We start from the raw sequence: 26,144 nt of genomic DNA, 5'->3' as shown, positions 1-26,144 counted from the left end.
AATCGTACTGTTTAGATGGTCGTTGAATATTCACGTGTCCAGTTTAGTGAATCGTATTATCGAGCGTGTTACGTGGAGTTTATCTCTTTGATATTCGGCGTGTGTCGCGTGCGGGTCACTGCCGATTACACCAGCCACTGGTTACTTGTTGAATATCTATGGCTAATGCGATACGCCGTTGTCGACGATATGGAATTATTTATTGGTTAACCGCGACAGCTCTTTTCATGGATTTTCGTGTTGGACGGAGCAAGGCAAACGTGACACGTTGTTTGCAATATATCATTGGAATTGTTATTATATATTCTGCTGATAGACGACAAAGTAGACTCCATCAATTTGCTATTGTGGTTCTGAATGAAGAGGAGAAGGGGAGAAAGAAGGAGAGAAGAGGATGTATGAATGAAGGGGAAGAAAAGGAAGATGTGTTTCGTGCTGGAGAGCTGCTAGTGGACTCATCAATAAAGTAGCACACCAGGCTCTTAAACGTCGGGTAGTAAAGGTTAGGTCAGAAAAGCTATTTGTATGGAGGGGATTGTCGGACGAGGACTTTGGAAAATTCTCTTGGTGTGAATTGTTTTGGTAGAGAGTTTAGAAGCTATTATTCTACTGTCTATACGTCTAAAATAGATAGCTGTTAGGCTTAGGTTTACGATAGTGAGAAAGATATTTTTTAAATATGACGTTGCAGTTGGTATTTTAGAGATGTTTCAGGCTGGAATGTTGATTCGGAAGGGTGAATGTGTAAAATCGTCGCAAATCGATCGGATTCGACATCGAGGGCGAATCCATCAGCGGCGTCCTGAAATGAATGCAATCAATCAAACGCGATAGTTGGAGCGTAACGCTGGCTGAATTCTGTTTCAGTTACTTGGAGATATATAACGAGAAGGTGAGGGATCTTTTGAAGCCGTCCTCGAGCACGAGCGGATTGAGAGTTCGCGAGCATCCTCGACTCGGCCCTTATGTTCAAGGTACCGCCAATCGAACATTCAGTTCGCTTCGAAATCCTACAACTTCGATGATTGTTATCTAAAATAATTGTTGTCACGGAGATTTCCTGCCACTTGACTCGTTTTTTCGGTATTTGACAAGCTTTTCTAAGGATATCTATTATTGTCAATTTTATATAATTCACGTTTTTAATTTCTAACATTTTTCTCTTCAAATGTATGAAACTCCTTATCATCTACTCATCTATCCATTCTTTTGTCTTTCAAGTTTCCACATTTGTAATTATTCTTCTCAATGTTTTCCGTAACAGGACTGACCCATCACGCGGTTCGCACGCTGGGGTCGTTGATGTCCTATGTGGAGGAGGGAACGAAAGCCCGGAAGACAGCATCGACGTTGCAAAATCCTAGTAGCAGTCGTAGCCACGCTCTGTTGACGATCGCCGTTGCAGAGGAGTCGCAGTGTGTCGGTAACAGCGTCAGTTCGAGGAAGAAAGAGATCTCGCCACGCGGTGGTAGCAAATTACGGTTGGTCGATCTGGCGGGCAGCGAGAGCGCGGCCACGTGCAGCGGCGTACATCGACTGAAAGTGAGTCACTTGCTAAAAATAATATCGTTGGCGCGAACGAACGAATCGATCGATAGAGCTTTTTGAGCAGGTAGAAATCGGAAAACTACATGATCGGGATTTCCCTTTCGGATGATTCGATCGTATAGGATGCTTTTATCTTCGACGAGTCGGAATTCGATGAATTGAAATGTGGAAAAAGAATCGAATCGTTGAAATAATCTATTTTTTGTTCAGATGGATTCAGGCAATTTAAAATCACTTTACCAGCGTAAATCTGTTATTTACTTGACTTGAAATATACTCCCGAATTCCTATGCTCATCCTCGTTAATCAAGTCGTGTGAGTTTAAGTACATAAATCCAATAAGTGATCAATCTGAACGAAGATACTTTACGTAATCAAGATACAGTTCTAGTGGTTTCATCCGACTGCTCGTATGAACAAGAACGAAATAAAAAAGCAGTGCGTGACACGTGTCTTTGCAGGAGGGCGCGAATATAAACAAGAGTCTAGTGGCTCTAGGGAACGTAATATCAGCCCTTGCGGAGAGAGGCACGACCGGAAGTGGTTCGGGCAGGAGGTTCATCCCTTATAGAGATTCTTCGCTTACTTGGCTGTTGAAGGACGCACTTGGCGGAAATGCCACTACCATTATGCTCGCCAGTAAGTGTCTTCCCTTTGATCTTCCCTTCTTCTGCTCTCACTTTTCCTCACCCTCCCGATATCCATAGCCTTCGAGTTATCCCTCCTTATATCTCTTTTCTTCTTACTTCTGCTTCATTCTTCCCCTCGTTCGTTCGTATTTATTTTTATTAGACACCTCTTCCGTTGTGTATCCAGTTAAACGATGATTTACACGTTGAACGAACAGCTTTCTTTCCATTTTGATTCGTCGCTAATCCGTTTATACCGTTCGTTCCAGATTCGCTCCTTCAGATTTCGTCCCGTTCTATTCGAAACGCAGTTACTGCTCCATTTCACTCCTGTTCCCGAGGCCCGGTCGTACCAGGATCGCGATATTTAATTTGGGAAGACGACTCAGCTTCCAGGACGCGACAAAAAAAAATTTGCCGACGCTCTCCATCCTCTCCTTATCTTCTCAGTCTCCGTTACCACCCACTCACCCAGTCCTTTCCCACCCTTGTCACTACTTAACTCCAGCTTTCCATAAATTCCAGTTAATTGCCAGAGGAGAATTATTATCACGAGCCTCTGATTCATGAAATTATCCCGGCGATACCGGAGTCCGGACTCGGCCCGGATGGTAATTGGTTTAAATGCTTTTCCAGGCGAGCTAAGGCGCGGAGATTAAAATTCGATAACCGGTGCGAAAGCGTACTGACGGGAATCGGTAAATACGAAATCCTTTAAGCTTGTCAAAGTCGCAGTTCCGCACTGCTCTTTGAACGTTTCACTCCTGTTGGTTGACGTTGAAATGTCCACTCGATGGAACGAAATGCAACAATTCTAGCGCGTAGATTACTCGTAGATAGACCTGTATTATTAGGCCGTCCCAAAAGTTTCTATCGTTTTACAAGGAAATAATAGATGCATAACAGTTTTTGTTTTATATCATTCCATCGAATTATTATATATTTCTACTTGTAGCATGGAACAATATGGATCATGCATAATTCAATAAAGTAATATAAAACAAAAAATATCGTGCACCTATTATTTCCTTATAAAACGAAAGGAACGTTTGGGACAACCTAATACTTGCATACATATTATCACGGTACACTTTCACCAGTTTCGATCAGTTTGTTGTTTAAAAGAAAGTCAGCGATAAGTCTTTTCCGGTAGTTGCTGGTAGCAATGAAAGTCGGTATTTTTGTTAAAAAACGAAGTTTCGATCGTAACTCTTGTAAATAGGTCGACCGTAAGTCTTGTAGAATTTGAGTCTTGTAGTTAAATGTGGCATGTAGAGAAATTACGGTACAGAATAGGAAACTCTTTTTGCGTGGCCATCCGTACGAAGGGTGAGTTGTACATTAGGACAGACCGAGTCCTTCGTAAATCTGACCACAGATCGGGAACGTAGAATAAAATATTCGTCGATCCCGTGTAGCCTGGGAAAAGAGCGCAGATCTCTTGATTTATTTTATAACAAAATACTTTACTGATCGAATTGAATCGGAAGAGCGCGACTATTGCCTTGTCATGCATCAACTCTTTATCTCGTCAAACAGTTTCGAGATTCAGTTCCACCCAATTGAAAAATATTTTTGTTTCGCAATTTCCAGTTTATCGACATGGAAAAATTTCTTTTTTTTTTTGATATTCATACATGACAAGTGCACTGACGGTTGAACCTGAAAAATACCGATCCCCCTGCTTGTCCGGTCATTGTTTCGCTCTACCACGATTTTCGACCCGCCCTTCGCTAAAGCAACATTTTACTCTTTCTCTTTTCGGTTAAACGGGCAAATGAGAATTTATCTGGTGAAACAATAACGGTGATCACCTCTTCTTCGAATTATTCCAATATTTCCGGATGACTGGAAATTCATCTAATGCATCCAACGTGGTATATAATCGCTGGAATCCAGATGGAAAAACGATCGACTAATTAGCACGGTCGGCTCGATACCACCTAAACGGAAGAATCGGCAAATATTCGTAGGCCGGCCGCGATGCGTATAATTAATCGTGGCGAAATATTCCAAACCGATGATCATCGACGTCCAATTGAATTGCTAATAGCATTCGGGGCTTATTATCGTGTCGATGGTGGAGGGGAGAAGGACGTTTAATATTCAGTGTCTGCATTAATGGTTGACCGCGGATATAGTATACGATAGACGTTCGAACGGGCCCTTTTTCTCCCATGACACCTGATCGAATTTAAAATTCCGTTGAAACGTTGACGTTTTTCATTTCGCGCAAGACCTGCCTCGAATGATGGAAAACGGAGGAAAATTTGCCTGCCTCTTTTTTCGAGGGCGTTGCTTTGCGCTTCAGACCAACGACTAAAACAAATTTATTCGATCGATTCCACCCTGAAATTCGATTAATCGGAGTTAAAGCGGATTGGAAGATAAGGGAAAACAATTTTTGATGACATTTTACCCCCTGGGACTAGTCGCTGCGATTAATTATAAGGGAAAAATAGCGAGGGATTATACGGTGGCAAATCAAAAACCCGACGGTAGATGAATGAACACGTACGCGATGGTGTACAGGTGTTGATTACAGCGAGCTTTATCTTCTGTGCTTGGTTTTTAGCGATCTCGCCAGCAAGCGGAAGTTACAACGAGACCGCGCACACGCTGCGATTCGCGCAGAGAGCGCAAAGCGTGGTCAATCGGCCGGTGGTCAACGAGGATCCCGTGGCGAAAATCATCCGCGAGTTGAAAGCTGAGGTGGCCCGATTAAAGTTTTTATTGTTAGAAAAGGCAAGTCGAATTTATAACGTACGATAAATGAAAAATTGCGAAGTGATTTGAAAGATTCGAATACATATTGGAGACGCATTTTCCTTAGAATATTTTAAGAAAAGTTTGATGGAGGAAAGCTTGGACATCCTGTACGTACTAGACGGTGAATTTTTCAAAACACTCTCACGCATCTCGTAGTTGACCGTACATCTGAAAATTCATCGGAACTGATTTTCTATTTTGATGACATTTGTCCACGTTATATATGTAGATGAGATAATAGAGATAAATGTGAACTGTATGAAAGAAATTTCCATTTCCATCGATCATACGAGCGAACAATTTTCCCCAAATTGACTTCGGAATTCAATCGTTTCTCGGTAGATCGACGATGCCGTTTCTCCACATTATACCGGTATGTGTGTTCATAAACAAACGGCAATAACAGTATTTTTCGTGGCATGAATATTAATAGGAACCGGAGCAAATAGAAAAATAAATTCACAGTTACCGAAGACGAGAAGAGGAAGGGGATAAAATCAGTGGGGGGGGGGGATCGGGGTTTTATTTATAACTGAAATCGATTCGCCATTACGGGAAATCTCGCGTTGCCCAGGAGTCCAGGATCTGGTTCACGAAGCAATGAGGATAAATCGACCAAGTTTATTATCGAGCCCCAAAGCGAACATAAACTCGTATCGTCGAATCGTCATTACGCAAATGAAATGCATGAATCGTTTATTTGATACTCATTGACCGGTCGCCCGATCCTTCCTGTGGATTGGTCGAACGATTGCTGATAAAATACAGTTCGCAGGTGCGTGCGTTTAACGAGTGATCCGCATTTCCATTTCGCCTATCCGGCATGAGTAGATTTTACAATATCCTTCGATCATACTATGCGTTATGTAATCGGTCATTAATTAGCCTCATCGAATTTCCCTCGGTCGTTATGATCGCCGTTATTCCTGCCAGTCATCGATTTTCCCCGATTCGTTTCGGACGCGTAATTATCTTAATCAATCCCTCGCGCGTGCTTTCGTGGTAACAGTTTCAAAATGACACCTGCCAATCATATATTATTCTGGGGACAGGAATTTCCTCTGATTGTTTATTGGATCTGATTGAGAGTGATTGCGATTTATTGAATTATACCTCTGTATGTGGAAGAATCGAGTGCTTAAGAATAGAATATGTGAATGAAAGGTATTTGGCAATTGTGGGTTTTCGATGCACGTTGTTCATTATTACGAGAGTAAGAATTTTCTGTGTGCTTGCTTATTGCGAGTAATTGAGTTTCAAATTTCAGAGATTTATGTGTTTACGCGCTTGAGTGTAAGTATGCGTGCTTGAATATAAAAGAGAGAAGTGCATGGGCACTGAAAGATTTGGATGAACGTCGTTGCCTAACATTCCAACGTTATATTTTCGTCGTAAAAAATCATATTTTACAGAACGCAGAAGCAGCTACGAACGCGTTGTGTTGTTGCCAGAAGAATCGACCAAACTGCAATACGAATACAGATCGATCATCAAAAGAAGCCGAGGCAGAATCAACTGAACGATCCACCCGGCGAAATTCGGGAGAAAAATCCCAAGAGGAGGAAGCAATAGTAGCTGGATCGAGGATAGAAGAAGAAAAAAGACCGAAGAGCGTCGTTTCAGTTCGAAGATCCAATTCCAGCGACAGCGTTACCACGTACGAGGTCGGTTCGTCCAAAAAGAAATTCGGTTCGCTAGAATTTTTGGCGACGAGCGATCGCTTCAACCGAGCAAAGGTGACGGAGTTGAACGACGAAGAAGACGAAGTGAGCGAGATCCACGAGTCCGTGTTCGTCGACATCCCCACATTGGTTGCGGTTTTGATCAAGCCGGATAACAATCTGCAAGAATCCTCGGTTCAGATCGAGGAGATTTGTTCGGACGAGGTTGTGGAAGAAGAATCGATCGATGTGGATTTCGAGGCGGCTAACGACGATCACGAAGCGTTCGGCGAGTTTGAGAAACTGGACAGTATCGATCACGATGATAGAAGCAGCTCTGTGAATTCGTGTCACACTTTTGGGGACATCGAAGCGGAGGCTTATCAAAATTCCGAAAGTCATCAAGTAAAATCAGTTTCCAAACCTAAGCAAAAGCCGAAGTTTCGTAAGCAGGACTCGGTGCACGTGTTTCCAACCTCTGTTCTTTCCAATCTACACACGTTGAAGAAATTTGGTTCGGTGGAGACGATCCAGAAGAATAGAGATCCTGTATTCTCGTTGGAAAGATCTCATACAAATTTAGAGAAACGTTGTACGGTTCCTGATAGAGTGAAGAAGTTAAACAATATCCGGGAGATCGATGATCAGAAGATATCGAATAGAGGTAACTGGTCTAAAGAGCAGCTTCAACGAAAAGGTAGCAACGATTCGGATAAGAGTCTAAAAGAATCCAACAACCAACCTGGATCGAAGATAAAAAACTACGCGAGGAAGCCTAGTTTGGAGAACCTGAAGAGAAAGACTAGCAAGGATAGCAGTTCGAGTAGTTCGAAAGACGAACAGATTCTGATTTCGAGTCTGGCTCGAGATAAACTATTGCGTAGAAAGAATTCGTTAGACCAAGAGCCTTCCGTCAAGAACCACACGCCTATTCAAAGAGTCAAACGCGCTGAAATCGTGGCGGCAGTTACGGAGAGATTGTATTCGAGTAGAAAAAACGTGGAGGATGTTCCAGGGATGCGGTCTCCTCCAGACACAGGCGAGGTAAAGTCTGTGGCCAAGTTGAAGCTGCAGGAGATCTCGAGGAAGATGCTGGGTAAACGTAGACGAGTCTGCGTGGACACTCAGACGGATTGCTCGAGGACTATTCGCATGAAGGACACTGCGTCTCTTACAGAAACGCCACGGATAGTCTGTCAGGACGTTGCAGTTCTAACAGATTATCATCAAGACTGCGAATACGTTTTGAATCAAAAGACACCTGTTTTGAGAGTGAAAGAGACTGCTACTTCGACGGAGAAACCTAAGACGAACATTGTCAGATGTAAAGACGTGGCAAGTTTGGCGAACGATCTCGAAGAATACGATTACGAAATTCACTCTCCGCGCAATGACTCTGGAATTCTTTCCGACGACACTCAAAATTACGCGGAGAGCAATTTAAGTAGCACAGAGGTGTCTGATCTATGTCAAGAAGCTGACAGAAGAGTGGTATACGCAGAAAGTTCGACGAATACGAGTATGTTCTCTTCTTGTCGTAGCTTTGCGGTACAGACACCGCGACCGGAAGTCTTTGGTCAATCATTACCACAGAACAAAGCTCCTACTTGCGCAAGACGATGTTGCAACTCCATCAAAGATTCTCAAAGTCATTCATCGATTAATAATTCTGAGAAAAGTGTAATTTCTATTTCATTACCGGATACCATCAACATTACCATCGAAACCATGAATACCGTAGATTCTAGGATCGCAGTGCCGGACAACGAGGCATCGCAACAAAATGCGAAATGTTCTACGAAGGACGAGGAAGCTCAAACCAACGAATGGAACGATCTTCGTAACGAGATCTTCTGTTCGAAGGATCAGACCACATCGACGCCTAGCCAAACCGATAGCAGGGTATTCCGAATCGAGAACATCTTTCAGGACCCTAACAACGCGGCCAAGTATTCGAGAACAGATCCGAATCGAATGCAGGGGACGAGGATAAGGAATTCCATTACTTTCAGGAATTCCCTAGGGACATCGTACGTGCCCCAGTCGAAGAAGCACGAGCCCTCTCTGAGAGAAGTTCACGCTGAAGGATTTATCAGGGATGGATTAATCACGGAGGCGTTTATCAACCGGAAGCGCAGTTTTAATTTGGAAAGAACACCTAGTTCGGCCGTTTACCAGGATTCTTGGAGAAACTGGCAAGTTCCTGTGTCCTTGGTTAACACGATCCATCCGATAGATTCTTCGAAGGGTTTGGGAGTTATCCCATCTTCTTGGCAACCGGAAGTCGGCGAAATTCCGCTGATCGAACAAAGTTTGTCGCATAGAAACTACATTGAGGAATCACAGGTGGATTTTGAGATGGATAACATCGAAGAGATCTCGAAGATGAAGTCTCCTTCTTGTAATATTAAATCAAATAATAATATGGATCATGAACATGGTTTCTCAGATGATAGTTTGGACTATAACGAGAGTAACGTATGTAGCGAGTCGATGATACTGAAAAGCGAACAGATGGTTGAACAGCGTGAGAATTTTTGTCCACCTGACGTAGTAGCGCATACTAAAAAAGATTGTTCAAAATCTATCGAAGAGAAGAACGAATCTATTAACGATTTCGAAGACAATCAAGTGGAATTCCCTAAGAAGAATCTTACAGAGTCAACAGAAGCTATTAATATACACGATTACAAATTTTTGATCTTGGGTAGGCCTTGTTATAACTATGAAGAAACCAACGACGAATCTAATATTTACTTGAATCATGTGAAAAGTTCGGGGAAGAAGAAAGTATCCTTCTCCAACTCCAATGTCCTCGAAAAGAAGTTAACTTGTGAACCATCAGGAACCTTGAAGTCTATCATTAAAAAGAGGATGAAGAAGAACATGTCCGAAGTTCTAAACTCTTCCAACGATGAAACTGACGATTCTCAGCAAGAGGAAAGGATCAATTTAACCTTGGAAAGCGAACGGAAAGGTGAGTCCGCAAGTTCAGAAGAAGACAAAGAAGATCAGGATTCGGTGAAATTCGAGGGAAATTCGAAGCAGAATCGCAAGAAGGTCAAGTTCTCCGTGGAAGAATCATCAGAGAACACGTGCAGTGAGTCGGACAGCTACGAGAATGTGGAGGAGGAGGAGGAGGAGGAGGACGACGATGACGACGACGACAACGACGAGACAGAAAAGATCCTGCTCGATCGTGCGGGCAGGAACGTTCTCGAAGAGTATCTGAGCGAGGCGGTGACCTTCATGCGAAATCTGAACTCTATCAGCGAGTACGTGAACGGGACGAGCATGCTCGAGAGGTGAGGAACAATCGCGAAGGGAAACATTCTCGGCCCCGAGTCTTTGATAGGTCGAGAGTCTTCTCGAGAACTTCTGACGGTGCTTTAGATTCTCCCTTGACTCTGTTGGCTTCAATTTTTAGATTAAAGAACCTGCAGCGATTGTTTTTGTAGGATTGCGTGCGTGGATTATTTATAAAATATATTTTTATTTCATTAGATTTATTAATTAGATACTCGTGGTACAGCTCTGATTTAATAAAGAAACATTGTATTTTTATCTACATTTAGATCGAACTCTATTTAGTTTCAGTTCTTTCGATGGGATATTATAAAATACTAATTATGTATCATATTTCAATATTATTGTATAATTTGACATTAATGAAATATTATTTAATTATGGAAATATGGGAGTATCATTAATACAAATTATACATGATATTTCAATGTTATATTATACAGTCTAAAGTTAATGGAAATATTCTAAATAAATCAATCAATTTTTTTTCAAGAAATCCCTTGTCACGGACATCTTTGGATTATGGGCGAAGTGGACAACGAGGTGGTCGTCGACGGAGCTGTCTCTCCTCCTGGAATCGCGATTACTCAGAATTCGTAGGTCGTAAGGTCAATCCAAAGAACGACGATGACTATCTAAGAGAGGACGATGATACAATGATGTCAATGGATTCTTACGAGAGGTGTATGAGGGGCATCCAGAGGTTGGAGCACTGCATTCGGAGAGTCGATAAGCACAACGAGCTGCTTAGGAAAAAATATGGCATTAATTGCGAATCTGCTGGCGCTAGACTGGATCTAGCGAGTCCTAGCACAGAGCCTCGCGCGTCGAAGACGAACGATGACTTCGAGATTCTTCGTGAAACGGAAAGTCCCTTGGAAAGGGATTCCAGTGTCGTAGAACAGAAAGAAGACGATTTGGAGAAGAAAATCTTCAATCAGTTGATGAATGTTGCCAATTCTATCCGTTACGGAAATTCTAATAAACTTCAATCTCGTTTACTCGCTTCATCCGAATCTAACTCGAGGAGTCCTAGCTGTGGCTCGAAATTTCGCGAGAAATATCGTTACGCTATGAAAGAACCATTCTGCGGAGATGTTAAAGGAAATTTCAGTTTGGAAGAGACTTCGGACGATCGCAAAGATCTCACCACGTACGAGATAACAGGGAATCTATCCGTTGAGAAGACTTGTTCCGCCGAACAAAAGAACGATGACTTGGACTCTATTATGGAAGAAGATTTCTTACCTCTGAGAAGATTTAATCGTTCCTCTTGGTCAACTGATTTAGATCGTCCAACATTTAGGACAGATAGACTGGACGACTCGAGCAAGTACAGTTTTCTTTCGAAATACAAAGTAAACGATTCAAGGACCTCTGATACCACTGACTCTTTGGGGAAAATGTACAATATAAGGGGAAGCTTCCCCAAGCAACGAGTGTTGACCGACAGCGCGCGGAAAAGATTTCAAGAAACGGACGATTATTCGCGAAGAACCAGGGACGGATGTTGCAGGATGTGCGCGTGTTCGAAAGATCACTCGGATATCGAGAGTACGCCCGGCGAAATCATGCATCTCAGGGATAAATTGAAATATCCCGGAAGTCCCAGGGCAAGATTTCTGGAGCTTCTTCGGGAGAGGCGACGAATAGTCGAGTGCAGCCGTGGCACGAGTGCCTCTTGAACGCGCCTTCCCTAGTCGTCCCTTTTCAACTGTAAAATGTATTTTTCTATTGTAACGCGTCGTCACAATGTCGACGACGACGTCCTCTTTGTAAATAATAGATTTCAGAACCTTTTGTAACGTTTGTCACAGCACCCACGACGAAATTTAACTTATTTATCTTCTGAGCATTCTATTAAGATCGTGTAATTCGCCCCTGTTCGTAATATTAAATTACTTTCTTTATGATTCCTCTCTTCTTCTTCTGTGGTAAGCCAAAGATTAAGATAGTGATTCATACGTGTATGACATGCTCATATGTATGAATATCATAGTGGCGTAAATCTAGATTTTGAGAATTTTAATTTAATTTCCTTAGATTTATAATTCATCAATTTATAATCCGATTCTATGCCGTGATACGTTATTATAATTTGGAAAGATAAAATAAATTTTTTATAACGATAATCCTAGACAATTACGTAGTGAACTGATTTACAGCCATTATGATCCTACACTTTCTATATGTGGCAGAGTTCACGAATTTTGGTTAAGATGGGGTGTTAAGGAATAATCTCTCTGGAAACGTTCCCTTTAGCTTCTAGCATAATTCGAGGGTATTACGAAATACTGATGCGATTAAATGCTGATACGTGTGGAACTTGAAATTAGGAGATAATTACTCTGAAACTCGTGAACTGCACGATAATCGAACAAAGTTTTCAAATGAATCCATTATTTTATCTTAATATCCTTCCTTTTTTTTCCATGTTGAATCACAGAACAATAATATTTTTATTTTCGTTTCACCGATCAATCTGGCAGAAATCGACGCGCGTTCGTCAACGTTTTAACGACGATTTCGCGGTCCAGAAAGTTCGCGATACGAGCTGTGAGTGAATTACAGCTGACACAAACTGTGTTTCGTGCTTTGTTTGGTCAAAGAGCTGACGCACGTGTCGCCTCGATCCCAAGGAACATGGAAACGGATATCGATGGCATAATCGCGACAGTAATGATCGCGCTTTTCCATCGAAAAATATCACCATCGACGACAAATTTTGCATTTTTTTCTTCGATATTGTTACAAGATTGACGCACGGCACGATTTTCGCTGGCGAAGCTACAATAGGCGAGAAAAGAAAACGTAAACTTATAAGAATCGACGAGAATAGAATTTTGATGCAGTTACACTGGGGCCGTGCCTTTTTGTCGAATATCCTCTCGTGTATGTTCGCAAACAGGCATCGTTACGCTTGCATCAGCACTGTAGAGAAATACGACGCACCAAACGGGGAACACGTGCCAATTTTCACTCTTTTTCTTGTTCGGTGCTTCTGTATACACCGTTTCAGACAGGCCAAAGAAGCAGGAAAGGCAATATTAACTAGGGGTGAAAAGGGGTAATTTGTTTATGGATCGTTGATTAATTCTTTGAACGATTATTGCTATACATATTGTACTCTTCATGATGTAATTCAACAATTCTGAATCAAGATATTAACCCTCGTTGAGCGGGCGTTGAACAACTGTCGTGATATTTTATCAAATACGATGAACGTGTTCTAAAATGTTCTCCAACGGAAGCGAATTTCATATTCATTAGGAATTCCTTGGAACTTTTATAAGGCGAATGGTGTTAGAACTCTGAAAATAATACATTTAAATGATGTGGAGTCGAACTACAAATTTACCGATGTGAGAATGTAACACGATATACGCGACTTATATATCCACCACCGGTAGATACAATTATTAGTGCAGATAAGGGAAATTAGGTTAGTATATCAATTCTAGTAACAGTTTGAGTGCATGTCGCAAAGAGGTGGTGACTCTGTTATCTGAGCTCTTCTAGGTCGCTAGAATTTCAATATCCAACCACCGTTTTGCAAACGGTGTCGCATTCTAGCGATCCAAAGTTATTAGGCTGACGTGATCATCGTGAAACGAAAGAGGCTCCGTTATTGCAGTGCTAACTCGCAAAGACTTTGCTTCGCTTATTAATGTTTGTAAACTGAAATTATCGCATAAAATGTTTCACGATTAGACAATAGATAGCGACGTGTCAGTGAGCGCAGACGAGTTCGTTTCAACACGTGATGAGATTCGAGAGAAGCCATAAGGCTGCCGTCTGTAAGAATCATCTATGATAAACATCATTATATATATAGCCAAATTCCAATTGTTTTGCACAATCGCTTAATTCGTTACCTTTGACAATTATGGAACTGTTACATTTTATAAACAGTCTGATTTCTTTTTTCTCAAATAAATTATTCGTCGTATTGTTATACATACAAATTATAACATTAACTGAAAAGATAAGCAAAGTACCTTTTGTAGAAATTTTAACTTGGGTCTGAACTTTTACTTGAGAAGAATATCGCGGGAAATAGATGAGACATTTAATAAAGAAAACTCGAAGACGAAATAATTTCGTTCGTTATCAGTCTCTGAGTATTATCGGTTCAGTCGGGGTTATCTGTAAGCTGAGGGTTAGTTACCATCACGATTTATGATCGCTAGTTGATTTTGGTACGTCGAGGAGTACGTTTCTTCCTGAACTTAACAAAAGTTGCAACAAAAGTTTCGAGACGTTAATCATGGTTCGTTACTATTTCTTCACCGGAATCCGGAGTCAAAGTTCGTCGATTTATCCGTGCACATTTGTTCTCACGCGTTTCATTACGCGACTCGTGCAATTTATTTCTTCGAAACGACAACAAACGATCGATTGGTTGGCGTTTGATCGTGGTGGTATCGCGAGTGGAATATTAATAACGAGCTGTGTTATCGTCAAAAAAGAAAAGGGGAATCATCGCGGAATTATGACAATCACGAGACTTTCAGCTCTCTTCTCGTGGAAAAGAGGTCGAAGGTTGCGACGATAAAGCACATTACCACGATTACACCACGCTTCCCGATCGAATAAATAACTCGAACGATCGGCGAACGTGCAGTCGACTTTTGGCACATGTCAGTCCGCTTCCAATCTGACGATCATGAGGGACCTCAACCGAAAGTCTAACGGAGAAGACCATAGCAACGGTCAAGATTTCGATTTGATCGCGGAAAGTAGAAACAACGATATCGACTCATCGACGCTTTACGTAATTATCGTTATAATATCATGATCATTTGGCAATAATCGTGATAAGAATCGTCGAATGTCGTATTAGCTTTATTCGAGTCGATACGGCTCGGAACACGAGGTGGAATTCGGATACCATCGGGATGAAAACGTGATGTTATCAAACGATCATCTCGGTGATCTTGTCTTTAAAAGACAAGACAAGATCGCGTTTGCCCGCGATATCCATTCTTTTGGTGCACGGTTTCAATCGACTCGAACGGGTTAGCTCCAAAAAGAACCGAAAAGTCTCGAATCGTGTGTGTTTCTGTCTACAGAACAACGAGGACATGTTCGATCCATACTGCGTCGAGGAAAATCCCCAAAAGATTACTTTCGAGGATATCACTTCTGCTGCGTTCAAAATCAAATGTGGAATCGTCAACACTCCTTGTGTGGTATGATCTTTAATTTGAAAATTTCTTATTTCCATATTATAAAATGTTTAGTCCTATCACCATACTCGAATCTTTATGTCACAATTTCAAATGAATTCTTCTTTCCCTATTATTTCGTAATTCATACTCACATGACAAATAGCTTTAATTCAAATTATATTCAATTTTCAGTATAATGACAATTGAGAAACTTTCTGAAAAAAGGCTTCTATGTCTATATAATAATTATGAATTCTCTATAGATTATTTATAAATTATTTATAGATCATGTATAATTATTATAAATTATCCTTCTGAACTATTAAAATTAATAGTATTACTATTAAGAAAGTGGAACCAAATTTTCCAACGCAATTTGTTCAATTAATCATTTCATCTTATGGATACTTCACCAGAAAGTTGCTCGATTTAACACGAAAAAAGGAAAAAATTAAAATATTTCCTATTTGTTGTCAGAAATCGCGCCTGTCAGATGCGATGGGTATCGATTTGTATTTGAAGAAAGACTTCCTCCAAACAACTGGAAGTTTCAAGGAACGTGGCGCGAGATATGCTCTGGTGATGCTGACCGAGGAACAGAAGAAGATCGGCGTGATCTCGGCCTCGCTGGGAAATCATGCACTCGCTCTCTCTTATCACGGATACAAGCTTAATATACCAGTGACAGTAGTGATGCCGGTGCTGGCACCGATCATGAAGATCGCCGCTTGTCGTCAATACGGTGCGAATGTAATTGTCGATGGTCTGGATATGGGTGAGGCAAAGCGTATCGCGCTGCGACAGGCGAAAGAGAATGGGCTGACGTATATAAATGGGTAAAGGCATATTCTACTTGCGATGATAGCAGTTTGCTGCTGGTTTCATTCGCGGATAACGTAAAATAAAAAGAATATTCGACACGTGTTATTGATGAACCTATAGCGAATGGAAAATGTCTTTTGCTTATTTCTTTTTTACGCGAAAGCGACGTCTAATATCTTCCTCTTACGATATTAAAAAAATCTATTTTGCGGGATTAACATGTATTCAGAGATTTTTCTTTGTTAGCGACAATGTATTTAAATTTTGCAAATAAGGAAATCGTCCATTACAAGAGCTGGCCATGCAATAGGGAAGATAAGAGTGTCTCGTTTATATTATTTCAGGTACGATCACCCAGATATTATGGCAGGGCAAGGAACTCTAGGTCTTGAGATCGTGGAGCAGGTACCCGACATAGATGCAGTGGTCGTTCCCATCGGAGGAGGTGGTTTGATCGCAGGGGTAGCTCTGGCCGTGAAAACTCTCCAACCAAATGTAGAGATCATCGTGAGTTATCATGGGAATTAAACGAACGTTCAAGCTCGTTCATCCTCTTTTTAACGCTTCTTTTTCCACATCGACGAGTATGGAACGTATTTTCGATATAAACCAATATCGTTTTTCTGTCGGGTTCCAGGGCGTTGAGTCGGAAAGATGTCCCAGTTTCTATAAGGCCCGAAAGGCAGATCGACCTACCTACACTCGTATAGATTCGACTTTGGCCGATGGCCTTGCTGTTCCTAAGGTTGGATACAACGCTTTTGCTACCGCGAATCCGTTGATCGACAAATTGGTCGTGGTGAAGGAAGAGTGGATAGCAATCGCGATCCTGAAGCTGGTCGAGAACGAGAAATGTATCGTCGAGGGTGCTGGAGCGACCGGCCTCGCCGCTATTTTGGCTGGTCAGCTGGAAGAACTGAAAGGCAAAAGGTCGTTTGACGTTGCACACAGTTGATTCAAGGACAAAAGCGTTTCCACCTTTCTGTCGCGTTTTCTATATCTCTTCGATTTCCTTCCTTCTATTTAATTTCAAGCTATAATTCTTTAACATTTCTTCTCAATTTATCAGTGAAAAAGATAATTGATTAAACTAGAAACAAATCTCTCGCAAATTCGATAATTCTAACAATAACCGTAACATTCACTTTGCTTTTCTTTTCTAGAGTGGTGTTGCTTCTATGCGGAGGAAATATCGACACAACGATCCTAGGTAGGTGTTTGGAGCGTGGACTAGCAGCGGAAGGCCGGCTTTTGAAGTTTACAGTGACTGTGTCCGATCGACCGGGCGGAATCGCAGAGCTCTGTAGAATGCTGGCCAGCATCGGTGTTTCGATAAAGGACATCATGCACGAGCGGGCTTGGATTATGTCGGACATCTTCAGCGTGGACGTGAAAGTGGTCTGCGAGACTAGAGACCGAGATCACGCGGAACAATTGAAAAACATGTTGCATCAAAATTATCAGCGGGTTGTGTTCGGCACTAGTGACATGTCCGCTCTGAATTTGCCTTTGAGCATGTAACATGTCGTTGTAAATTCGAACTTTCTGCGATTTTGAGTATTACTTAATACCGATGAAGCTTCTTAATTTCTATGAGCGAAATAATCTTTCGTTTTTATAGAGCACTATTTATACAAATATCGTATAACTATCTCATTGTTTGAAGTTCAGATACAGTTCAAATCCTTGTATATGTCATACTGAACTAGGTTCTGGCCACGAAACAGAGGAAACCGCGAACGTTCCGCATCGATTTCCATTGTACGCTCGAATTATTGTCCCATATTCCTGACTGCGAGGGAAGTTTCTACGCATCGATAAAGACACGACAGCTATGGTTGCTCCAAAAAGCGAGCTGCTCGCGTTACAAACGAGCAACCCCTCTGCGTAATTTGCATCTGAAGAAGGGTGGTTCGATGGCTCGAAATTCGAGAGCAGCCTCTACGCAACACGCGTCACACCGAGGCGTAAACGTACACTCGCGAAATTTATTACTGTTGCTATGCTTTCGCGTTGGTTTGAGAGAGAGAGAGAGAGAGAGAGAGAGAGAGAGAGAAGTGATGAAAAGGAACAAAATTCCACCCTTCTGCTCATACGCTGCTTTCGTCGCGTTTTATGTCAGGGATACGTGTTGCTATCGCCACCGTACGGATACGATTGGATTTTTGCGTAAGAGGAGGATCGTAAAGCGTTCGTTTACGAGCTCAATAACGACGCAACCCCTTATTGCGAGATGACTGGCTGTTTGACAACTTGCAGCTGCTCGTTTTCGACGAACTGCTCATTATTCTAATCGTAAGGAATGTGGTGGAGTGCAAAAATTGGATGGAGGTGGTGGTTGAGAAGATCATTTGTACTATAAAAAATATAATATTCGAAATACTACATGGTGTATTGCTATGACTAATAATAAAATGCGTAAATTACGTATTCATTATCTTCGAAGCCAAATAGAAAATGAAATATTCACACACGCTTCGTTGAAAAATGCGTACAAATTAGATTACTGCTCCGTAAATGTGAATATTACTCGCGATAACTGTGCTTTAACATAGCTTTTATTAAAAGTGAGCAATGAACAATTTACAAGTAAATTTCCAATAAGTTTGTTTCAGACATTCGCTGATAACTTTTTAGACTTCAGTACATTGATCGTAATGTAACTCGAACCAGGGATTATACAACCAGGGTCTTTTATCGACTGAATATACGCATTTCCACCTTTAAATAAAGTTGTATTCCGTTTCCTAACGACGACTCGCTTGGAATTCTTGTCTCTCAAGCTTACAAGCTCCGACTTTCTCTTAAAGCAACCAATTTCATTATTTCTTCTTATCCTAAGTCAATTTCAGTCTGTTCACGAGAGAAGGGAGAATGAATTCTTCGAAGGAAGTTCACGATGTCACGATAATATTACTCTACTCTGATGATATTACGGTACTCTGCTGCTTAAAGATGGGAATGTTAATATTTTCCGCCGAATCGGGTCAATTTTAAGAAGCAGAAAGATGAATTTTTCGAAGAAAAAAGATGTTAAAATAATTTATGACGATCTTAACATTTTTCAGCGAGTCGAGTCAATTTTAAGGAACAGAAAGAGGGCGAATTTTTGATAAAATATTCACAATATTGCAATAAATATTACTGTACTCTAACGATATTACACCATTCTTCTTCTTACAGGGAGGGAATGTTAATATTTTTTCTGGAAGTCGGGTCAATTTCAACGCGGTCGCGTCGAATAAAAAATGAGTCGGGACAGACTGGCAAAATAAATTTCGTGCGGACCGCGTGTTTTCGCGTTTCTGCTGGAAGCATTTCCATGAGGCACGCGGCTGTCAGGGGATTAATGCATCTTTACGCCGAGGCGACTGCTCGGTTTCGTCGCGTTACACGCTCGAATAATATATCGCACGCGTTACACTGGAGGTATTCCCGTGTCTGGTTTCAAAAGACTCGACTTCTTTTCCCCTTCTGAAGCTTCTTTTCAATGACGGTTGACAATACACGACGATGTGTCACCTTTCTAATATCGGACTGCTCCGGATGAGTTATGATATGTGAACCAGCCAAAGAGGGAAGTAGCGAACAGCCTTCGCCGGCAATGAAAGATCCGCGGATCTGCTTTTTTTTTCTTCATCTTTTCGCGCATCTCGTTTCAGACGGTGGAAAAAAAGGGAGAAAGGAAAAAGGAGAAAACTGGAACATCATTGTGCTACCGGGAATGCTGGTTTCGCGGCTACTGAAGCATTGTGAGATTCTTGGAAAGGAAATGAAGAGATGCGAATTTTTTGAATTCACCAGCAAACTCATTACTTTGACTAGTACATTTTTCAAGTAGATTAATGACATACATACATTTGATACTAACCACTTTTGTTTTTGTTTCAGGTTAATATTGAAATAAGAAATACACGTAAATGTAAAGAAGTGGGGATAGTGAAGGAAGAACAGTTCTAAGGCGGTATAAACTACTTGAAAGTGGAAGTTGAAGTTGCCTGTCAGACGCTCGACTCTACGCTTTCCTTATGGACACTAAACATACTTCCAGCTAGCCAATATCGCAACAGAGTTACCGTGATAGTTTATAACTCGAGACATCTACAGGCCATCCAACAGCCTTGGTGAAACTTATACTCTCGTCTTTCACGTTGGTTCAATCCCTCCCAGGTAAACAATATTTTCAACTCATAAATCTATATTCTACAAATACAACTATCTTTCCAAGGGAGTTGAAGAAGTTCAATCACGCGATTCTACTGACACCAATTCTTATCCTTTTGCTGCTGCTCCGTCCGTGAACCTTAAAGCATTGACCAAGCGTAACTTTCTCCATTTCTTGGTTCAGTCTGGCGCCTTCCGAACGAGATTGAATTTACATCGAGTGGGGGAGAGCGGATTAAGCGCGGGCAAAGTTTCGCCGAATTTTTTTTCTAACCCACCCACGCCCGCTCGTTGCTCGCGCTCTTTTTCCTAGTTTTTTCAACGCCGCGGAGGGGAGAAGCTACGAATGAAACGAAAATGAGAAAGAGAAAAAAGGGTCGTGGGCAAGAGAGAAAGAGATAGTGAAAGTGGCGGCGACCTGAATTTACAGCATTTAATATCGGCAAAATGAAGTACGAGCACGACGGAGAGCGGGCAAGGAGCCGCCATTTTGTGGCATCGATAAATCCATTTTATTGCTCTGGCTTGTAGGTAGGCGGTCTGACTACGGTTACCGGTAGCCTGCCTACTCTTATGTCTTCTCAGTGTATAACAAACACCGAATAAAAACCAATGCGAGGGCCAGCAACCCGCGCAGTCGACCCCTCTTTTCGCGGTGCACCGAGAGGACCAACTTTTTTGCTATTTATTCGCTACCCTCGCGTTCGTCCCCCTTCGTACATACCCGTGTTTTGTGGCCATGGCGTCCCCAATCGAGTACTAGCACCTCTTTTTTGCGCTTCATGCAGTATAACCGGAAGCTTTTTGTTTCTTTTGGGAGACGAGCATTTTTATGATGATTGCGATTGGTTTAAGGTACCAGTCATACTCTAGAGAATCGAAGCGTTCATGATAAAAATGATACATGCCGTCTCCTATTAGGAAAGTGAAAGAATACTGATAGTATTTTTAATGTCTGTTCAATACATTTTAATTTTTCATAATTGCTGTCAACATATCGCGGATGGACTGTATCTAATTGAATCGTGCACCTCATGACCGATATTGTTTTTATAAAACTCGTGAATCCCCATTCTGCAATCAGTCAAAACGGAAATTAATTTTCATATCGACTCCTATCACACGTGGCCACTAGTATACGTCGTTGTTACTTGAAAAAGCTCGAACCCTTCTTTGATCGTACTATGCTGCTTTAAAAAAGAATTTTAGTTTCAGACTAATCGTGTCGAAATTTCGAAGTGGTTATCGTGAAATACGAAAGTAAGAGGAACTAAGATAGAGAGAAGCAAGAGAAAAAAGGGAGATTAATAGAAGTTACCAAGGCCAGACAGTAAAACAAGGCGATTAGAGCGCTGCGAAACAGGTATCGACGAATCGTCGGTGAATTTTTCGGAATTAGTCGGAGGGAAACGGTTGTTGGTAGGGGAAGGATTTTCGAGAGCGGTGCAGGGCCAGAGTTTTCCAAGATGAAAGTTAATTCCGCTGGATAATCCAGCTTGGACGCACGGGGGTGGGGCCGGGCGTAACGAGGGCGAAGAAAGATCTGTCACCCCTCCTCGTTCCTTTTTCAGCTAAATCTTGCGAGCCGGATCGAGAAGTTCGTCGAATTTATGAGATTTCGGGTTTCGAAGCGCGGCTAGTCCGAGGGGAAAGAGGTCGACGGAATGGAAGGGGGAAGGGGGTTGGAGCTCGGCGAAGGGATTAACTTTGTCGAGCCATTTTGTCGACCGCGAGCGGGCTTTGTGACCAAGGGAAGACACATTCCCAGCAATTAGCTAACCCCGCCTCTATGTCCGTCTGTATGCCGGTGATGTACTGGGTGTTTCTAAAATCGCTGGCCAAACCTTTGGGAAATGTACCCTATTTATCTTGGCGGAGAGTTGGAAGACCTTCGTTCGTATCGAAATCAGCGTTGCAATGTCTCGTTCTTTGGTTTAACGAAGATTTACCGAAGTAGTTGGGAAGCTGTAAAAAATTCCTGAAAATCGATAGATAAGAGAATAAGTAGACGAAAGTCAATTCTCTATAAGACAGGTACGTAATTGGTCTTTGTTCGGCGATTGACTGATCGAAGGCTTTCAAACAGAGGTCGTTAAACGTCCTCGAGTTCTAGCAAGCCTAAGCCACATCAGAGAAAGGTTTTCCAAGCGAACTTGTCAGACGTTGTAGCGAAACTTTGTCGCAAATAACTTGGTTTGGGTGGCGTCTTCTCGAGTCGCCAAGTCCATAAGACTTTTTTCATCCCCTGAACAGAATATTCCGCCGAAATTTAGTCATTTACTTCAGAAACATTCTACGTAAAGGGAGTATGAGCCGAGAGTAAAAAGGGGCGAAGAAAGCGTTGGGACAAAAAGAACGTTTACAAGGGTGGATCAACCGGTGCAGATTAATCGATCCGTACATCGAGACTCTGACCTTTTAAGAAGTCTAGAAAAAAAGCATCGTTCCCTACGGCGTCTCTTGGTGAAAACTAAGAAAGTATATATCAAGGATCTCGTATAAAAATGTGTAGAAATGTTCTGGTTGAACGACCCTGCGTAAAAAGAGTACGAACATGTCTCTTCGTCGGAGATTTAAGTAAAGATCTATTCAAGTACGGGTATAACTCGGTTCAACGCAGAAGGACGAGGCTGTAGGAAGAAAAAGAAGGACGAAAGGGCCCCGTGGAAGTTACTTATTAGTTTTTAAGCCGCTTGCATCCCTGTGGAATTAACGAGGAGCAAATAAATCCCGGTGGAAAGGGACAGATTTCGTCGAACGAAGCCCTGCTCCCCTTAACAGCACGATAATTAACGCGCAGCCTCGTGTTTTCTCCAGCTTACTGGATCTATCGTTTTGAACAACGAATTACGTAGCACTCGTCGATCCGTCTGAATCATTTGAGCATTAAAGTTAATGAAAATACACCGCGAGCGGGTGACGTAGAAATTGAACAACCTGAAATTGAACAACCAAGATCGAAGCTTAAATAAAGTCATTGTTCGAAAGTTCTTTAATTAATAGGACATTAAGCAGCGCTCGATAAAACGGTTACCGAAATGTCAAATCGGGGAAACTTTCTCGAAGCGATAGGGAAAAGGTCGAAGAAAGGGAAGAAGAATCGTAGAGAGAAAGTTGGTTGGATCACGGAGACCCTAACCTAGACCTAACCCAGACCTGGAAAGAGATTTCGGCGTGGAATGGCAGAGAGCTACAAGAAGGGAGTCGCTTTACCTTTGTACTTTCGTTAATTAAACCACTACCACTACCCCTCTGTTCCAGCCGTTCAACCTTAATTTCGAAATAGGTTACGAGCAGCGGACCGTGCCTTTTCACCGCCCTGGAAACAATCAGCGACCCTTAAAGCTCGATAGCATCAATTTCACCAAGAGAAATTTTGCCAGAAAAAGGAATGAACCGTGTCGTTAAGTGCCATTTATTCGGTTAATCTGTGAACAGGGATCTCTCATTCGTTCTATGAGAATTGCACAAAGTTTCCTTACTGTGCTAGTAATTTCTCTAGAAACAAAACTTAATCTTCTATTTTTTACGATTATAATAATATACGTAATCAGTAACAGTAGCACACTTCAGCACTATATATCACATTATCTATACGCATATAAATCCCTTTAATTAGCGAGAAGGCTACGAAAGAGTTAAACTCGTAATTTACCACCGCGCGGCTGCTCCATACATCATTACAAAATTCTGAGCCACCCTAGTATCAAGTAACCACTGCAACCTATCCAACAGTAACTGGTGGAAATTATTTCCATCCTTTCACCAATCCAATCGGCGTCCCAGAGTGAAAAAGGGGAGAAAAAGGAGGAAATGCGCACGCGGTTCATTCCAGATTGGAGGCGGAATATTTGCTGAGAGACGTGGCACGCGTCGAGCACTCCGTCCTCTGAAACAGTTTATTCGCTTTATTCCTCCGAATTACAGCTAGCTGGGAGATACGATGTCCGACTCGTGCCCTCAGGTAGGAGAGAGTCGGTTCCTTCTCAGGAGTCGAGCGGCTCGCTGATTTGCGAAATTTATTTGTTGGAAAGTTTGCTCGTTAAAAGCACACGTACACGGCCAACCTTCGCGTTATCAGCCTCTTTCACCTTCTCCCGCGTTGAAACAATGCTCGTAACGGTAGCGGCGCGGCCGGCAGATAAGGTACGCGCGTTTTTTCCACCAGTTCGCCCGCCATTCGCATTTCTCTCGGTTTTTCCATCCTCCGTGTTTCACTGCCTAGTTTGCGCGCGGGCGTGTGTGTGTGAGACGTACAACGAGAATGCTTTTTACGCGTTTTTTTCCCCTTGCTGTACATTATCAAATTGGTATTTATCTTTACGATTCTTCGCAGTACACACCCCTTGCGGAACCGTTCTTCCGTAATGTATATTGTTCGCTCTCTTTTCCCGTGAATTCAATGCGTTCTCATTGATCGCCGCTGGAATTTCCTCCACTTCTCCAACCACCGTTTTTTCTTCGTCCTTTCGGATGAACATCGTCGTTAGCCGTTCGTTTTATCGAACTTTTTTTTGTCTTTCAATCTAAGCGGCTGTTACGGTTCTTCGTTTGTCCTTCTTTTGATACTTTTGCACTCCCTTTGTATACCTTTTTAGTCATAAAGATGTGGTTTTTTACCCTTCGTCATCCAATTCTTTTTTGTTTATTGTAGTTGGTCCCTGCAACTCCTTTATCCGTAAAATTAATTTCCTTGGGTCGGGGAAGTGGTATTTCTTGCTCTCGAAAATGGTGGTGAGATTGTCTGGAGCTACATTGTTTTTGCACCTTGGTTCAAAGACTTGCTCTTTACTATTTCAGTATCTTTCAGATGTTCCGCGATTCTTATTTCAGTTATAATTTTCTAACATTTAAATACAAAGAGGTCATCAAAAGGGAGAACTCTTAAACATCAGAAATTGAATCCGCGATTTTTTACAGCAGCCGTCTCCAATTTCTATTTCATCTTTTCAAACAAGTTTCCTGTTACTGTTTTCTGCCTTTACATCTCTTCAAGCAAGCTTTCTGCCAAGCTAAATTCCTCACATTCGTACAAAGTATATCGCCACTTTTCAACTTGTAATCATATCCTTACTGCGGATGCTAAAAATTTTTCATATCCGTTTCTAGGAGAATCTCGGGGAAAAATTCTGTCTTGACTTCGTTGAAAAGAATCTTAGGCGAGGGATCGCAATTCACCGGCGCTAAGTCCGTCAAATGAAGCGCAATTTGTAACGGGGAAGGAAGAGCTGGTGCCAGTTTGTTTTCGCTCGCCCCGTCCGCTCTAAATCTTCATTTATCCTCGGTTTCAGAGGGAGTCAGCCAGGCTTTAGGCGCGGCATAATTAGTAAGTTCTTTCAACGTTGGCCAGGCATTGATCAACTCGCTCGAGATTAAATTTTCGAATGGTCCCCTATCGATCTTTCCTAATTACGCGAGAGCTGACTCGTCTCAAGGTCAACGGCCAGCATCGAACAAAGAGAAAACACTTTCTCAAAGAAGAAGAGGCCGATGGACAACGATGTCTACGGATCGTACGGAACAATTAAACGACGGGAGAACAGGGCGATTATATTTCCTCGTTAGCACGACTCGATGGCTACCAATTTGCATTTATACGACATTATTTACTCTCGATTCTGGCCTGATTTCTTTGAGAAATCTCGAACGTTTGTTCGAGAAAAGGCGACGCTTAATCGAAAGAAGAGGCTGCTGAAAATTAGCGGTAGAGAGGAAGAAGCAGGAGAAAAAGAATGGAAAAAAGAAAAGGAAAAGGAAGGAAAAGGCTGGAAGGGAACAAGACGAGACACTCGTTGTCTACCAATATTATCGCCGGTCGTTATTGAAAATCGCTTCTGTTTTATGATATCGCGCCGGGCGTAATGGCCGTCACCACCACCGCCAAGATCCAAGGAATTGCCAATCTTATCTGCAACGTATTAATGCCTCCTGGAAATTGCTTTCGTCGAGATCACCGTTTTCTAGCCTCTCTCTGCACGAATTTCTCTCTTCCTTCGAGCGCTTGTCCCTCTCTGTGTCGAGTCACAATCTTTTACAAACTAATGAACTATTTCCGAACAATTCAATCGCTTTCC

At 42.0% G+C, this 26,144-nt stretch overlaps 2 protein-coding genes across 4 annotated transcripts in view; both read left to right on the top strand.

Moving 5' to 3' along the window:
• The window catches only part of LOC132912852 (uncharacterized), a 28,130-nt gene extending 16,097 nt beyond the window's left edge, over window positions 1–12,033 (top strand). The window contains exons 4-9 of the mRNA XM_060970630.1: window positions 868–974; window positions 1,265–1,542; window positions 2,010–2,187; window positions 4,753–4,947; window positions 6,201–9,912; window positions 10,407–12,033. Of these exons, the coding sequence (XP_060826613.1) occupies window positions 868–974; window positions 1,265–1,542; window positions 2,010–2,187; window positions 4,753–4,947; window positions 6,201–9,912; window positions 10,407–11,598 (5,662 nt within the window). The 3' untranslated portion in view covers window positions 11,599–12,033. The remainder of the gene's footprint in view (window positions 1–867; window positions 975–1,264; window positions 1,543–2,009; window positions 2,188–4,752; window positions 4,948–6,200; window positions 9,913–10,406) is intronic.
• A 1,652-nt stretch (window positions 12,034–13,685) lies between these two features.
• On the top strand, window positions 13,686–18,336 carry LOC132912712 (L-threonine ammonia-lyase). 3 transcript variants are annotated; one of them, XM_060970388.1, is made up of 6 exons: window positions 13,686–13,710; window positions 14,986–15,105; window positions 15,562–15,920; window positions 16,251–16,413; window positions 16,544–16,836; window positions 17,070–18,336. In XM_060970388.1, the coding sequence occupies exons 2-6, from the start codon at window positions 14,998–15,000 to the stop codon at window positions 17,425–17,427; spliced, it is 1,281 nt and encodes a 426-aa protein (XP_060826371.1). In that variant the 5' UTR covers window positions 13,686–13,710; window positions 14,986–14,997; the 3' UTR covers window positions 17,428–18,336. The 3 variants fall into 3 exon arrangements, with proteins under 3 accessions (XP_060826371.1, XP_060826370.1, XP_060826369.1); XM_060970387.1 differs by lacking the exon at window positions 13,686–13,710 and adding an exon at window positions 14,087–14,183; XM_060970386.1 differs by lacking the exon at window positions 13,686–13,710 and adding an exon at window positions 14,226–14,687.
• Window positions 18,337–26,144: the final 7,808 nt, after the last annotated feature.

The sequence above is a fragment of the Bombus pascuorum genome, chromosome 12 (assembly GCF_905332965.1).
Source record: "Bombus pascuorum chromosome 12, iyBomPasc1.1, whole genome shotgun sequence".
Lineage (NCBI taxonomy): Eukaryota > Metazoa > Arthropoda > Insecta > Hymenoptera > Apidae > Bombus > Bombus pascuorum.
The sequence above is the reverse complement of the archived record's forward strand: the minus strand, read 5'-3'. Positions and strand labels throughout refer to the sequence as shown.

What these genes read in the sequence shown, in the direction of transcription:
- LOC132912712 (XM_060970386.1), top strand. Translation starts at nt 14,580, where the DNA reads ATGAGGGACCTCAACCGAAAGTCTAACGGAGAAGACCATAGCAACGGT. An exon ending in TCGTCAACACTCCTTGTGTG is followed by an intron (nt 15,106 to 15,561) that starts GTATGATCTTTA and finishes ATTTGTTGTCAG; the next exon opens with AAATCGCGCCTGTCAGATGC. An exon ending in GGGCTGACGTATATAAATGG is followed by an intron (nt 15,921 to 16,250) that starts GTAAAGGCATAT and finishes ATATTATTTCAG; the next exon opens with GTACGATCACCCAGATATTA.